General features: G+C 42.1%; 1 protein-coding gene across 1 annotated transcript; it reads left to right on the forward strand.

Moving 5' to 3' along the window:
* Nucleotides 1-1,343: 1,343 nt before the first annotated feature.
* LOC310999843 (uncharacterized protein) lies at nucleotides 1,344-13,879 on the forward strand. The gene is made up of 11 exons (XM_083990409.1): nucleotides 1,344-1,484; nucleotides 2,284-2,515; nucleotides 2,611-3,623; nucleotides 3,705-3,848; nucleotides 6,213-6,290; nucleotides 7,857-7,973; nucleotides 10,269-10,418; nucleotides 10,521-10,664; nucleotides 11,914-12,066; nucleotides 12,247-12,438; nucleotides 13,045-13,879. The coding sequence occupies exons 2-11, from the start codon at nucleotides 2,341-2,343 to the stop codon at nucleotides 13,147-13,149; spliced, it is 2,271 nt and encodes a 756-aa protein (XP_083846535.1). The 5' UTR covers nucleotides 1,344-1,484; nucleotides 2,284-2,340; the 3' UTR covers nucleotides 13,150-13,879.
* The last annotated feature ends 677 nt before the right edge of the window (nucleotides 13,880-14,556 follow it).

A 14,556-nucleotide genomic window follows, 5' to 3' on the forward strand; every position in this document is an offset into this window, starting at 1 on the left:
GCCTACACTGACCAAGAGAAACTTTAGTTGCCATTTTCAGGGTGCAACGTCATTAAATTAAATCAAGTTAAACTGAAATGATGAAATGATGTTTCTCACAGACCGCCCACTGTAAACAAACTGCACATCACCTGAAATACAGTATAAGAGTGTGAAGAAAAAAAAGTACAAAAGTTTAGCAATACAAATTCAGTAAAAAGTTAAATGATGTTCAAAACATACATTCCAACTGAGAACGATAAGAATACAGTGAATAGCTCAAGTAGCTGGATGGACACATGAGTCTGTGCAATGTGCAAATGACGATTCATCCACTGGATGGCAGCTGTGATCAGTAAACACAACTGAATTTGAAGAAAACCTAACAGTGCCTCATTCATTTGTAATGATCAAGAATTATTAATTGCCAAAAGTCCTGATTCAAGGTTTTGAATTGTTGTGTTGGGCTGCAGTTTATGTTGGTGGTTCTACTTCACCATTTAACTACAACACAATAATAGACAACACGGTGCAATACAACAGCAACAGGAGGGGTAACTTTATAGCTAAGTGGACACAAAAACAAGAAGGAAAGTCAACTGAACTGAACGTTTTGAATAGTGAAAATGTAAGATAATTGTTAAGTGATTTGTGCGTTGGCTTTTCCCCTTTTGATAAACGTTGAGCTTTCTTTTGATACAGTCAGGCTGAGGAGAGTTAATGTGCTCATACAGCTTGTCAGATCATGTTGACTTCACCACTGACTGTGGAGCACAGGCCTGCATAGCTACTGTATTGACTCTTTTGCCCTTTACGCATGATAAGATTAAAACAGCCCATAAACTAGGGATCAATCAATTAAAGCAATTGATTTTCCTTAATGAACTGATTCACAGGAGTTGGGTTTAAGGGAATTTATCTAATCAAAAATTTGACATTAAAACATGTGCACAGGAAGACTGATGTTGCCTTATGTAAGTTAATTATAAGCAGATTTAGTCATTCATACACTGAAATAATATCACTTTTGTTTCTGGTGAAAATTTAAAAACTAGGAAAATAGAAATATGTTCCTCCTTGCATTGCATGAACCAGGTGCACTTATTTCTACTATTTGAATATGCTGCAATATGATTGATACTTTTACAACTTTATCCTATTTTTTTAACTAATGAAAATCTATGAAACTTGAAATCATTATTGTATTGTATTGTATTGTATTGTATTGTACTCTATTTGTGGGTCTCAGCCAGCGTCAGTCAGACCTCCTCCCTCTGTTCACGCGGCACTAAACAGGTATGACTGATGACGTCAGAAAGGTGACACCCCCCTCTCCTCCCCTGCTCCGGTGTGTGGAGACGCGGCTCTGCTTCAGTTCCCGGTAGAGATTTTTTTCTTTTGGAAACTTTTTCTATTTTAACTTTACACCTTGTTTTACTCGAGCCTCGCTGGTGACGATGCGGATTTCCTCGTCGCTTGACGGACTTTAACTCCTGCCTCGTCCGGTGAGTGAATCCCGGAGGGACGACGGACGTAACACGGCATTTAAACAAATAGTGTGTGCGTGTGTGTAGTGTGTGAAAGCTGAGTGAGTGTGTGTCAGTGAGCTGGCGTGAAGTCGGTACTGGAGACAGTGCAGCTCCTCTCTCAGCCTGACGTTATTTGACGGTGACTCTCTGCACCACCGTGTCCTAAAAATAGAACTGGACCGACGACACTTCAACTAGTTTCCCAATGGAAACCCGCCGCGTGCGGTCCGCCGCTCCCGGAAAACACTACCGCTTCAAATAGTCTCGATCAAAGGTCATGTAAACCAGCAAGTATCACGTTTCTAAATCGTTTTTTTCCACTTAAAATAGTCTTTATTTCCACTTAAAGCCACTTGATGTTGCTGTAAAATGATTTCAGGATGTGTCATAGCCTCTTTGAGTTTTTTTCGCCCTGCGGAGGGGCGAGAGAGGCTCATGGAGAGACTGGGAGTTTGAAGAGAAAGTTTCATTCATGCACAGTTTTGACTGGACTCACTGTCAGCGTGGCCCAAGGTCGACGTGTCCCGCCCTGCGTGCAGGGAAACCAGTGTAAACACCCAGCCAGCTGTGAGCAGCTATAAACCAGGGGAGGGACAGGACCAAAACACCAAGTCAAATCAGTGGGGAGACGCTTTAACACGCCAGGCTGGTTGGATTAGATGCTGAACATAAACCAGTTCTAGGCTATTTCCTGTATTAAAGCAGCCACTGATTGTTATTTTCAGTATGGATCATGTTTTCACCGCAGCTCTAAGTGCATCCTTTTAATCCACAGAGACGCTCCCGTATCAGTTGGACAACAGGAGGTGGAGTGTCATTCAACCCTCTGTCCATGATGTCCTCCAGAAGAAAAAATGACCTGTGTCGAATATGTGGCGGCACTCTCCAGGGGAACCAAAGGCGCTGGCTGTTTGGGGGCCAAAATAAGAAGACGAGTCGTCCTCAGACCCCGACAGAGTCCTTAAGAGGAGGAAGCCTGTCCCAGTCCTCTCAGAGCAGCCCCTGGGGTGAGTCAGTCTGGAGCATAAAGAAATACAGAGAAGTTTTAGGTCACATATTGTTTGAATCTGGAGTCAGCCTCTTTCTGTTTAACTCTTCACAGGCAGCACCATGTCTCTTGGATCCTTGGCATCTCTCTCTAAGTCCCAGCTTTCCCTGAACTCCCCCTCCAAAAGCATGGATGTGCTCTCGGTGTTGACCCACATACTGGGGCAGTCTGTGACCCGGGGCAGCGGGCAGGGGGAGTTTGTGTGCGGCAAATGCGTATGCGCCCTGGAGCGAGTGTTCAAGTTCGACTCGGTGATAGCCAGGGTGAAGGTGCTTTCGTCCGAGAGGCTTCAGAAGCTGACGCAAGAGAGGGACAAGATCAGACAGTGGGTGCGACAAAACTACCAGCTGAGACACCCACCGGAGAGACAGAGCGGAGGCAGCACCAGCGAGGAGGATGGGGAGGGGGAGAAGGAGGGCTACAGGGAGATGCTCAAGGAGAACATGGCCCTCTCAGGGTACGAGTGCTGGTCTGAGAAGTGGGACGCGTGTCCGTATTTTATTAAAACGGGTAAAAGATGCAGAAAGGGCAAAGGGTGTGAAGGCTGTGATTCCCTGCGGGTGTCTGACTCCGATTATGAGTCCGTTTGTGGGGTTCCTCGCCGCGTACCTTTCCAATCCTTCTCCCCGTTGGCATGGTCGAGAGACAAATCCCAGAGCATGCCCCTCCACTGGCAGAGGGTGCCGTCCATCGGCTCCAGTCCGGCTTCACTGCTGGGATCCAATCTGTCCTTACAAGCCTCTTCCTGCACCGCGTCTGTTCAGTCCCTGGACTCTCTTGACGGCAACGATCCGTTCGACTCTCCAGGTGATCAGTCAGTCACCTTCATGCTGAAGGAGCTCAGAGGTATCGAGGGGAAGCCAGTCAGTTCACCGTCAGGGAGCAGGATCCCAGTCCTGGGCAGGAAGGACAGGAAGTACTCTGGAAAAAGCGGAGAGACGACGTCACCCACAGTGAACAGGGCGCTGAAGTTTGGGGACGTGGAGAACGGAGGGGACAACATGGACGAAGAGGACGGGGATGTCTTAACAGAGCTGAGGGATGAGTTTGTGCCTCTTCATCGACAGGTGAGGTTTTTCCCTTCCTGTTTAATCCTCACTGTGTAGTATCATCAACCATGTTTACTATGAGGTCACTTCCTGTTCCAGAGCACCACTGGCAGGGTTCAGCACGCTGTCCAGCACCTGCGAGGCCAGCTGGACCAAGCTGTGTCCCGCATCAGGACCCTGGAGGCCGAGCTGAAACACGGGAAGAGCAAACCAGCTGAAGTCAACGGATCGGACTGGGCACCTGTGAGTGTTCAGTTTGTTCTCCTGCACACTACAACAATCTGCTTACAAGTGGTTTAAAATCCAATTATTACACCATTCATTCAATCCAGTATACAAGAAGCAAAAGAAAAGATGCAAGATTGACACCAGATCTGCAACAATTAGTTTATCAAGTTGGCTGCGATTAAGCAAAAATGTTTTTACTGTAGTGTTTCAAATGTGAGGATTCGATGCTTGTGTTTTTTTTACACACTATGATCAACCAAATATCTTTGGACTGTTGGTCCAACAAAACAAGACTCCTGAAAATGTTATATAGGTCCATGATAACTTACACAGACAAAATAACAGCTGACTGACTGATTAAAAATGATCGTGAGTTGAAGGAATTAGCCAGTGTCAAGGCAAGAAAGGGAAAAAAAATCCAAAATGCAGTGAACATAGTGAGTAATAAAATTTGCATATTGATATTTTCTGAATATATAAAACTTAAAAAATGTAATGAAAGTGGAAAACAAAGATATGTATAAGTAAACCTCGACAATAGCCAAAATATATGTCCTAGCTGTCATCATGAGGGATAAATGCCTCCAGCCATTTCTTTTACCTGTAAAACACACTCGGGTCACGTGTCCAAACAGCTGCATCAGCACTGTGTGAATGTTGACCTAGCACAAATATAGCATTTTCACAGGAATGGAGGGTGGCTGCGCTGTGTTTTGTGTCCGTGGTAGGGTGTGTCCACGTTTCCAGATTTACAGGTGCACACTCTCTCTTTCTCTCTCGCACACGCACACACACACACACACACACACACACACACACACACACGTCTCTCTGGAATCTTCCCCGACCAGTGGAGTTTGCTCGGGGCTCTACAGTCTTATGAGAGAGTTTATCATTATCAGGCCTTTCAGCTGCTTTGGAGTCTGCATGACCTCATCTCTGTCAGAACGAGGGACGCTAATGAGCACAAATGTATATTAGTGAGAAATGTGAGGAGTGGCAGCAGGTTTAAACCTGAGTTAAGTTTTGAGTTTTGAGTTTAATTTCCCTAAGAGGAATTTTTTTTCCCACAGCACTGCAGTTGAAGAACGCAGCAACAATAGACTTTAAAATAAACACAGCAATGGCAAAGACAACAATGCCCATCCACTGTTAAAACAGTTCTCATTACATTCAGCAGAGTCTGCAGTCAGTGCACTACGTGATTTTGTTTCAGTGGAAACATGATTCATGTGAATAAAACACCAATAGCCCAAATCATCACTTTGTTAAGTTGATGTAGTGAGCTTGCTAGAAGTCAGTTGCTTATTTACACATCCAGCAGTTACAGGGTGACATTTTTTTTGGCTTTGTCTCTGATTGTGTCTGAGGTTTGGTGCTGAGCAGGGAGCAGTGGGATTTAAAACATTTAATTTTGCTCTGAACAGGTTGATGCAAAGTCTGGAAACAAAGTGAGTGAGAGCGAGGGTGCGTGTTCAGAGCAAGTTGTAAAATCAAAACACGGAGCTGTAAGAAGCTAAAACCCTCTGTGAGCTGAGGGAAGGAGTTGGATGGAAAATTGGAAATTCAAAGAGGCAAATTCAAAGTGTTGGAAGTGGAACTGTAAGATAGGACATATTTAAAAAAGTGTGAGCTAAACTGGAAAATAAAATAATGCAAGTTAAACTGGTGCAATGTAGGCTATTTAAAAATTGTTATAATAAGGCAGGACATTCCTGACTTGGAGCCATTTATAAAATGAAGCAAAGGAATAAGAAAATGTTTACCATAATTACATTCATCACTAATAAATCAATTAATTGTTTTTGCCCTGTGAAGTATAACAGTTAAAAATCACTTAGTTGAGTAATGCTTTGTAAGATGGAGAAAAAAAAGATGAGAATTGAATATTGTCTGTTCCCTTAGTCCAAAGTAGCCTAATGTTTTGTGTTTCCCTTTTCCAAAGGTCAAAGTTTACAATTATATAACATTATGCAGCAAGTTTCTGCTTGAAGAATGGTTGACAGGATTAATCCATCATAGATGTTGATAATTTGTCTGTTGATTAACTAATTGATTGGATCTCATGTTGATATTCCTCTAACAGTGGTATCAAAGAGCATATTTTTATCAGTAGTGAGGCTTAGGTACTGTTTTAGAGATTATAGAAACCCAGTGGAGCTGCAACAATTTGTCAATATACAAATTTGCCAACTGAAAAAAATGTTATTTAATGAGTTCAATGAGTTTTTAGTTTTATGATATAATAAATGTTTTTAGTTATGAAAAGAATTGTCAGTTGCAGTCCTAAAACCTAGACACAAACTCAGAGCAGAGTTGTTGTGTTGATTCCACATTTTGATGCCGCTCCATGACCATTTGTTCCCGTCTTTCCTCCAGCTGGTCCAGGAGGAGGGCAGAGGTTTCCTGCTGCAGCGCCTCAGTCACTCCCTGCACAGCCGGGAGCGTCTGATCCAGGTGGGTGAGGTGATGAGGGGAGACAGGACTCAGTCATGCACACACAGCAGTGAGCTCCTCTGCCACAGCCCCGGCTCTGGCTCAGAGCTCACTGGAATGTGGTTTGTCTTTGAAGTCGCTGGGCGCCCTTAAAGTGGCAGCACCAAAAAAACCTGCGTTTGCTTCGCTTTGTGTGTTCGTCACGTTATGCTGGTGACAGACAGTGTGTCGTCTTCAGCTCGAAATGTGACTGTGCTTATTTTTAGCTGCTTCTATGTTGACGGTTGGTTTTTAGTTTCAATGTGTTGCTCCAGTCTGGATGAATGTAACAGCTAAATGATTAACGATAAGACCGTCCAATCGGAGGTCAGAGATGACAAAAGAATTTCTTATCCCACCAAAAGTGTTCTTAAATGAACTGCAGCCCTTACATCACTAATAGAGGGAACTCCTGGTTTTAGCAGGTGCAACATGAACAACAACTCAGAGGTTTGATACCACGTTTTCCTGACCAAGATAGTAGCCTAGGTTAGCTGGGAACGAAGACCGAAAACAGGTGGAAGCTACGACACAAAACACAAAAGGAGATTTTATTTAGTGATATTCATAGGTGCTGGTAGATGGACATACCTTAGCACAGAGCTTGGCTAGCCATTTCCCTCTCTTTCCAGCCTTTATGCCAAGCTAAGATAACCACCTGTAAGCTCTTACTTCATTTTTACTATAGAGCTTAGATTGGGCAATGAAACATAGAACCCCACCCTACATGATCCAAGCCTAAGGCAACCCATTAACTAGGTATTTATTTGACAGAGATTGGTCTAAATCTGATGTTTTTTTTAATGATCTTGTTGTTGATTAAAGTTTCAAACTACAATTCCAACTTGTTTGAATGACAGGAGATTTTAATGAGCGCAACACTGAGGTGAAGCTGTTTACACTATAACTCTATAAACTCTGTCACTTTGTTGTAACCTAATTGTATTGAACAGTTAAAGCTTATTACTATTTCTGGTTATCATACAATAGGTTAGCCCCTGTTAACTTCAAGCCACAAATCTTTGTGTTTTTTTCCGACATAAACCATGCAGTTAGTTAGAAAATACACCTAAAACTGACCCTAAATTATAACAAGTGTATCAGAAGTTCAGGAGTTTTCTTTTTTCTTTACATCCTCTCTGAACCTGTGCAGTGAGTCTTAAAAGTGAGTCTTTAAACTGAATTGCACAGGTTTCAACAGATTTGGCTTTCAGGGTGTGTAGACAGGTAATAAATGAGGCTGATGGAGCTGTGGATTTATGACAGCGCTGTCTGATGTTTGTAGTGGTTCTCATTTGCATGCATATCAGCTTGGCTCTGGCCTCTACATGAAGAGACTTTCCCTCGGCTTATTAATCAGGAATCAACACACGAGGGTGTGTTGATTCCTTTGTGAAATGGCTTCATAAACCTTGAAGCTTAAGCTCATGTTAAAATGTCCAAATCAGACACACCACAGTTTAAATGTTTTCCCCCCACACTCATGTGCTGTTACATGAGTGTGTTTGCTCCATTGCACTAAGCAGACTGATATTTCCTCTCTTCCAGGAGTGTATGGGTCTGATCAGACGACTGTGTGTGGAGGAGGGTGCCGGCGCCGAGCTGGCCAGCAAGCTGACTGAGAAACTGACCGAGAACCTGAAGGAAATTCTCTCTGACAACAAGGTTAGAGCTGACGTTGACCTGTTTGATCCTGACACTAAACGATAACTCTGGGATTGTTTAACCTGTAACTATGTTTTGCGGTGTAAATGATTGACATGGACAAAAATCTTTACAACCAGCGTGACAATGCTACACCCAGCGACCACTAAACAGCTGCTACAATGTTGTATAATGGTACAACAAATGACTACAACAAACCATATTGTTGTCATTGGCTCGTATGAGACTGTGGCCGAATCACAGTTTCAGCCCAGACCGTTCGGGCCTTACTCTTTCTATTTATGGTCTATGTATAAATATGAATAAGGCTGAACTAAATTATTATGAACAGTGAATTTAACAGACGCACTTAGCCACTTGATGCAGCAGTACACAAGCAACATCATAAAATCCCCTTTATTGTCAGTGGTGGCCCCTAACAGTGTCATTTAATGGCTGTTCCTGTCTAAACAAAAAGGATCTTAATCTTCAATAAAGGTCTGTTCATAACAATCCTTTCCATTATGCTGTTAGACACGTAGAAGAATCACACTGTGACACTGGCAGAGGCAAAAACAAGAGCTACGAGGGGCAGTTTCCCAGACAGAGATTAAGGCGAGGTCTGGACTTAAACAGCCTTTTAATGCAGCCTAACAGAAATATCCTTTCTCAATCATGTTTTTGAATAGTCCTAGACCTCGCCTAGTCCTGAATAAACAAAGCTGGTTTCCTGAAGGAAGATTAGGGCTACCCCAGGACTAAATGAGGCTTAGGTAGATTTAACTTCAGATGTTGTGTATTAAAGAGGATACAGTACATGGATTATTTGGCGTACATCAATGAAGATCAGGGAATACCACCGGCTAGACAAGTTCTTGCTGACAGACGTGACCCATGGTAATGTTTCTCAAAATTGTAGTCTTTTCCGGGTCTATTCCATGTTTCGTAGGCAACTAATTCAGACTAGCACAGGTGGATTTAACTGTTGTTCCCAAGTGTACAACATCATTTGGACAGTCTGCCTTCTCAGTAAAAGGGGTTAACCTATGGAACACTTTATCCACTCACCTGAAACTGGAGACTGATACAAACTCTTTTAACAGAGGTCTAAAAGCATGGTTAAAAGCAAAACAACAATGCCCACATGTATAAATATGGACTTTTTCATTGCTACTATTATTACTGTTACGATCATGATTTATGTTTGCTCTCCTTTCGTTGATCTTGTGCTCTGTATTTTTAGATTAGTATTCTACTGTTGTGATGTTGTGTCATGCACTTGGTTTTATCTCATGCTGTTGATATTACGCTCTGTGCTTTTAGAATAGCCGCCTATGGACTGGTGTTGAAAAATAGCACATGTGCTAAAAACACCCAAGCAAAGCATCTGGTCTGTCCACTGGAACAGTCTCAATGTATTTGTGATGTCCATATCAAATAAATAAACATAACATAACATAACATTTTATTTAATTCATAGTCTAGGTGCAGTCTCTAATTAGTCTGCATTTCAGAAAGACATTTAATTAAAGCCTACCTATACTCTTGTCCCAATTCCAACCCTGTCTGGGAAACCGCCCCTTAGAGGACATGGTTTGACATGGACAAACATTTCAGCAGCTGTCTCGTGGTGACAGGGGAGGCTGTTCTTGCTCAGTACTAGACTTGATGCATAGATCTTTGTCTTTATTACTTATTTATACCCCAAAAACATGGAGAAAATAAGGGCCATGTTCAAAATCCCTGAGTCATCATTTAAGTGTTAACTGCTGAGTCAACTTATGGCGACATACAGTGTAATACGCTCACACTGAACCAAAGCAGGTATCAGCACAAGCAGACATTGGCTGACAGTCATCAGACTGAGTCCTCCTGTCCCTGAAGGCGTTTGTGTTTGCAGAGCAGGTCTCTTGGTCTTTTTTTTTCTTTTGGTTTGTTTTGTTTGATATGCCTCAGGCCTATCAGAAAGTTTAACCAGTCTAACAGCAGCATGTCAGTTATTTCCTCTGGCTTTGTTGAAAGAAATATAGATTACACACTGTGTTTTGGAGTACTCTGTTGTTTCTGGCCTTGTCATAGGCAACAAGTTAAGATAAAGCACAGATAAGAGCGACAAATGATTTTAAACAAACAGTAAAATGCCAGTTTTTATTTCCCTTAGCTCAAGAAGACATCTACAAATGTCTTGTTTTATTTGACCACGAGTCTGAAACCCAATTTCAGTAGATTATATTCATTTTACATGGGTAATAAATAGAATTAAATGTAAAAATATTTGTCTAAAATGTAGATTATAACAGGTTCTGTGCTCTGCAGGCTGCCCTGAAGACTCTGAGGTCTGAAATGACAGAGAAGGAGAAGGGCTTGGAGAACGAGATCGAGGCTCTGAGGAAGGCTGGAAGAGACAGAGAGAAAGACCTCAACACACTCAACGCTGTGCTGCAGTGCAACCAGGATATTATCAACGTAAAAAACAAACGCACACACCCACATTCTTACTACACTTGTACTTTGTCCCCTTGCTTCAGGTTTTATTTAGACAGAGCTGCATTTTTATACTTACTCCAGGACCTACGGGTGGCTCTGGGGGAGAAGGAGCAGCAGCTGAAGGAGGTGGAGAAGGAGAGGGAGGTGTGGAGGCAGAGGGACCAGGCCCTGGCCACTGTCCTGCAGGAGAAGGAGGTTCTGATCCGCTGCCTCAAAGATGAGCAGGTGACACATGTAGATGAGGAGTTGTTCTCATCAAAGACTGTCAATGTTCAACCACTATGATCCAAATGTGAGAAGATCTGAGCTGATAAAGATCTTAATTTGCCCATTAATATGCCCATTACAGGGGCATAAAAGCTTTAGCAGGTGCAGCAGGGCTATAAAAACTTTGTCATCCTCAGTTTTGTCTCTTAAACAAGAGCCAAGTGTTAGGGGGCTGAAAAAACACCACCAGCTTAGGTTTTGGAAAAAAGATAGTCTAGATGTTTTCAGCACTTGAGAAATGTTACTCAAAAATAAAAATAATTCTTTAGAGTAAATCGCAATCAAGTCAATACCGCTGTGACTAACCTTTGCTTTTTCAAAAAACACCAGTCACAACACCATCAAAAGCATTTGTTAGGCAGGTTAGAACCTACTAATCCCAGACTGACTCCATGAAGCTGAGGTCAGGGCTGTGTGGGAGCCAGAGCGTCGGCTGTAGGACTTGTTGGTTCCTCTTGTCTTTGAAGATCGTTCTCGATGTCTCTGGCTGCGGTCGTTGTGATGCTGCAGAGTGAATTTGGAACCAATTGAACGTCTGACGGTGTTGTGTGATAAGAACAAAACAGCTGCCTGAAACATTTGCATGCAGTTAATTAATATTCTGCTGCCAAATACTTTAGATTTAGATTCATGTTATGACTTTATAGCAGTCAGATGATAAAAAAACAGATTAGAAATAGAACAACAAAAACAATACTACAATACTATAACAGTATATAACAGAACACCATAAAAAACAACAAATAATGTAAATAAGAGCACAATAAGAACACCAGACAGCAAAAACACAACACAGAAGTCGTCATTACTTATTAATATTTATAGGTAAGGGCATCAAACTCGAGGTTTGTGCAGGCCAATATGGATCTGGTCTTGTGGAACCTGCTGGTTTAAAGATGTCAGTCTGCCTCTGATGTTTTGTCTGTCCAAGATAAATCGAACATGTCATTTAAGGAGACTACAAAATAGTTTGGCCTAGTCATGTATGTGTCATGTTATAATCCATATTGGGATATAAAGTGACACTTGTTGGTTTAACTTATTCCACCTTTCAAAGGAAGCTGCAGAGCTTCCACTCTCTGCCTCACTGAATGAGCCTCTGCTCTCTGTCCTCTCTGCCTCCTCTGGCAGACGAGGTTAGTCAGTAAATATTGACTTCAGTGACCACGGGGGAAACTTTGACTCACAGCAGCTCCCTCTCCCACAGGCCCGTTCCGACTCTGTGACTGGTCAGGGGATGGCCGGGGGCGGAGCAGAGCAATCGGCCTTGTGGAAGCAAATGGAGGCAAACAGCACCACCTTGTGCCAGGAGGTCACCCAGCTCACCACGGCCCTGCAGGAATACCAGGACATGGTGCAGGTGAGATGAGCTGGGAGTTTTAACCAGGAAAGATTCTTATTATTCTGAATCAAAAATGACTTTCCCCCCTCACCCTCTCCCTCTTGATGTTGCTGTTGTTGTGTTGTCGTATTTAATTTGAAGATCAACAACAGATCTCAGTCCCTCCAACTTTCCTCTTGTGTTCATGTTTTTCACCAGAAGCAGCAGGGGAGTCACAGTCAGACGGTGTCGTCTCTGACTGATGAACTCCGAGCCACTCGGCAGGAGCTGAGGGAGAAAGAGAAGGGGAAGAAGGAGGCTGACAGAGCCTGGCAGAACATCAGAGAGGAGAGACATAGGGAGGAGAGGAAACTGAGGGACAGTCTGGAGAAGAGAGACAAACTCATAGAGGTAAAGTGCAGGAATCTGCTGCTTATCGTATCATCAGACTTGACCGAAAGGTTTTGGGAACTGTTTGCTCCCATTGACAAATAGCACTCATGTTGTTCTTTGGTTAATGACAGAAAAACTCTACCCCTCTCACTTTCTTTCATCCACGTCTTCTGACAGAAAAAGCAGACACACAAAGCCTAACATTTTAATGTGATAGTTCAGGTTATCTGATGTGGACTGTGTGTGTTACCAGCACAATCAGATCAGCACAGTGCCCGCTCGTGTTTCCCATGCTGCTGTGTATGGGAGAAGATGTGTTAGCACTCACTGAAACAATATACTATCTGTTTAAATGTAAAAGACCTCATGTAGAATATTTTCAGAAGGTTATCACCGTCAAAACAACACTTTCCTTTGGTACTACATTGTTTCACCTGCTGAACTACTGTCTGTCTGAATCAGAGTCAGCTTTATTCATCAGCTATGTGCACACAAACTAGGAATTGGACTCCAGTTAACCATTAATAGTAATACTTGGATATAAACAGATACAGGTACAAAAATTTATAATAATCTGTGTTTTTATTCTAAACTGACTGAGGTCTTTATTTCTCTCCTGTGCAGCAAATCCTGTTGGACGCCGAGGAGCGGGACAATCTGCTCAGAGAGCTGCAGCAGAACCTGCAGAACAAATGTGAACCTGTGACGGCCGTCAAACACACACTGTGACAGGGAGAGGAGGTACCGGACGTAAACTAACAGCACATAGTGGGAGGAGTACTAAGCACTTTCTGCACCACCTCACTGCCTCTACAACATATTTATCGTGGTGTACATTAAGTCTATTTATATTCATCTCTCCACTTGTTTTTTTGTTTTGTTTTTTTTGTTTGTTTTTTTGAGGTTTGTGTTTGCAGACTTATGTTGCTGGAAGGAAAGTTTATTTTCCCCCAATTACCAGTGAACTCTGTTGGAGTGAATCAGCGGGTTCAGACTTTGGAGAATCATTTTGGAGAGATCGGGTGTAGCTGCATGATTCATACTTGATTTAAAAACCACCAGGTTGCTGTATCTAGTTAATTTTAATGTAATGGATCTAATGGCAAGGCAGTGCTGAGATTACATTTCATGCAGTGTGACTGTTGCTGATATGTTTCTGAATGGTGTGATTGATTGATTGTTAGTGGATCCGACTAATTAATTTGGTCTCATTAAGTACTTTATTCTGTGAAGCTCTTTGGTGTGTCTTGTGTTTGTCTTTTTTACTTTGTCAGTGGGAATCTGCCAGTTTTTTGTTTACAGGGCTGACTTCATGCTCACAGAAGGGAATACATAGGACCAAAATAATATTTTTAACCGGTTTCATTTTCTGCTTTTATATGTGTCACTTTTTTTTCTTCGGTACTATTCTCAGTGATCTTCAGTGTTTATGTATCTTGTATTGTTAGCCTGGGATGTATGCATTTTTTTTTTGTTTTTAGCTCAAGAGAATTAAACACTCTGATCCAAGCTATTTATGTCATTAGATGTTTTTATTTCACTAACCATCATAGAAGCCTTCAAATGTTTCTGTCAATTATGTTTTTAGATGATGTAGGCCTATGTTATGATCACAACTTGTAATAATATATAAATGGAAAAGGATCCATGCTACAATACCCAGCACTAGGGCTGCATGATATGCAAAAAGCATTGTATTGTGATCCCCGACATGCCCCTTTATGTGATGAGAATTGGCCATATTTGATTTTGATTACATGGCAGAGGAGGCCAGTCAGAAGCTGCAAATTCAAAGTACTGTGTTGTTGTGAATTTGCTGAATTCAGCTCAAAACTGAATGGATTTTAACTTAAAAGTGCTGTTCAGTTTCTCAAACGTGACCATCTTTAATTTCCTCAACTGCCATTAGCAAAAGCTCTGTGATTGGACATTTCCCACCACAAAGAAAAAAAATTGTCTAAAAACACGAAATGACTACAGAAAAGGACAAAACTAATTGACAAAACTTATTTCCTTTTGCCTGTTGTCCTTTAGTCGTTGGTCAGGGTCTTCTAGGCTACATGCTGTGCCTGGGGCCCCATTGTTTCATGATCTGGCCATGCTTGGACTTTCCATATTTTTTTTTTTTTTTTTAAA

This window comes from Trachurus trachurus (assembly GCF_905171665.1).
Source record: "Trachurus trachurus genome assembly, chromosome: 16".
Classification (NCBI taxonomy): domain Eukaryota; kingdom Metazoa; phylum Chordata; class Actinopteri; order Carangiformes; family Carangidae; genus Trachurus; species Trachurus trachurus.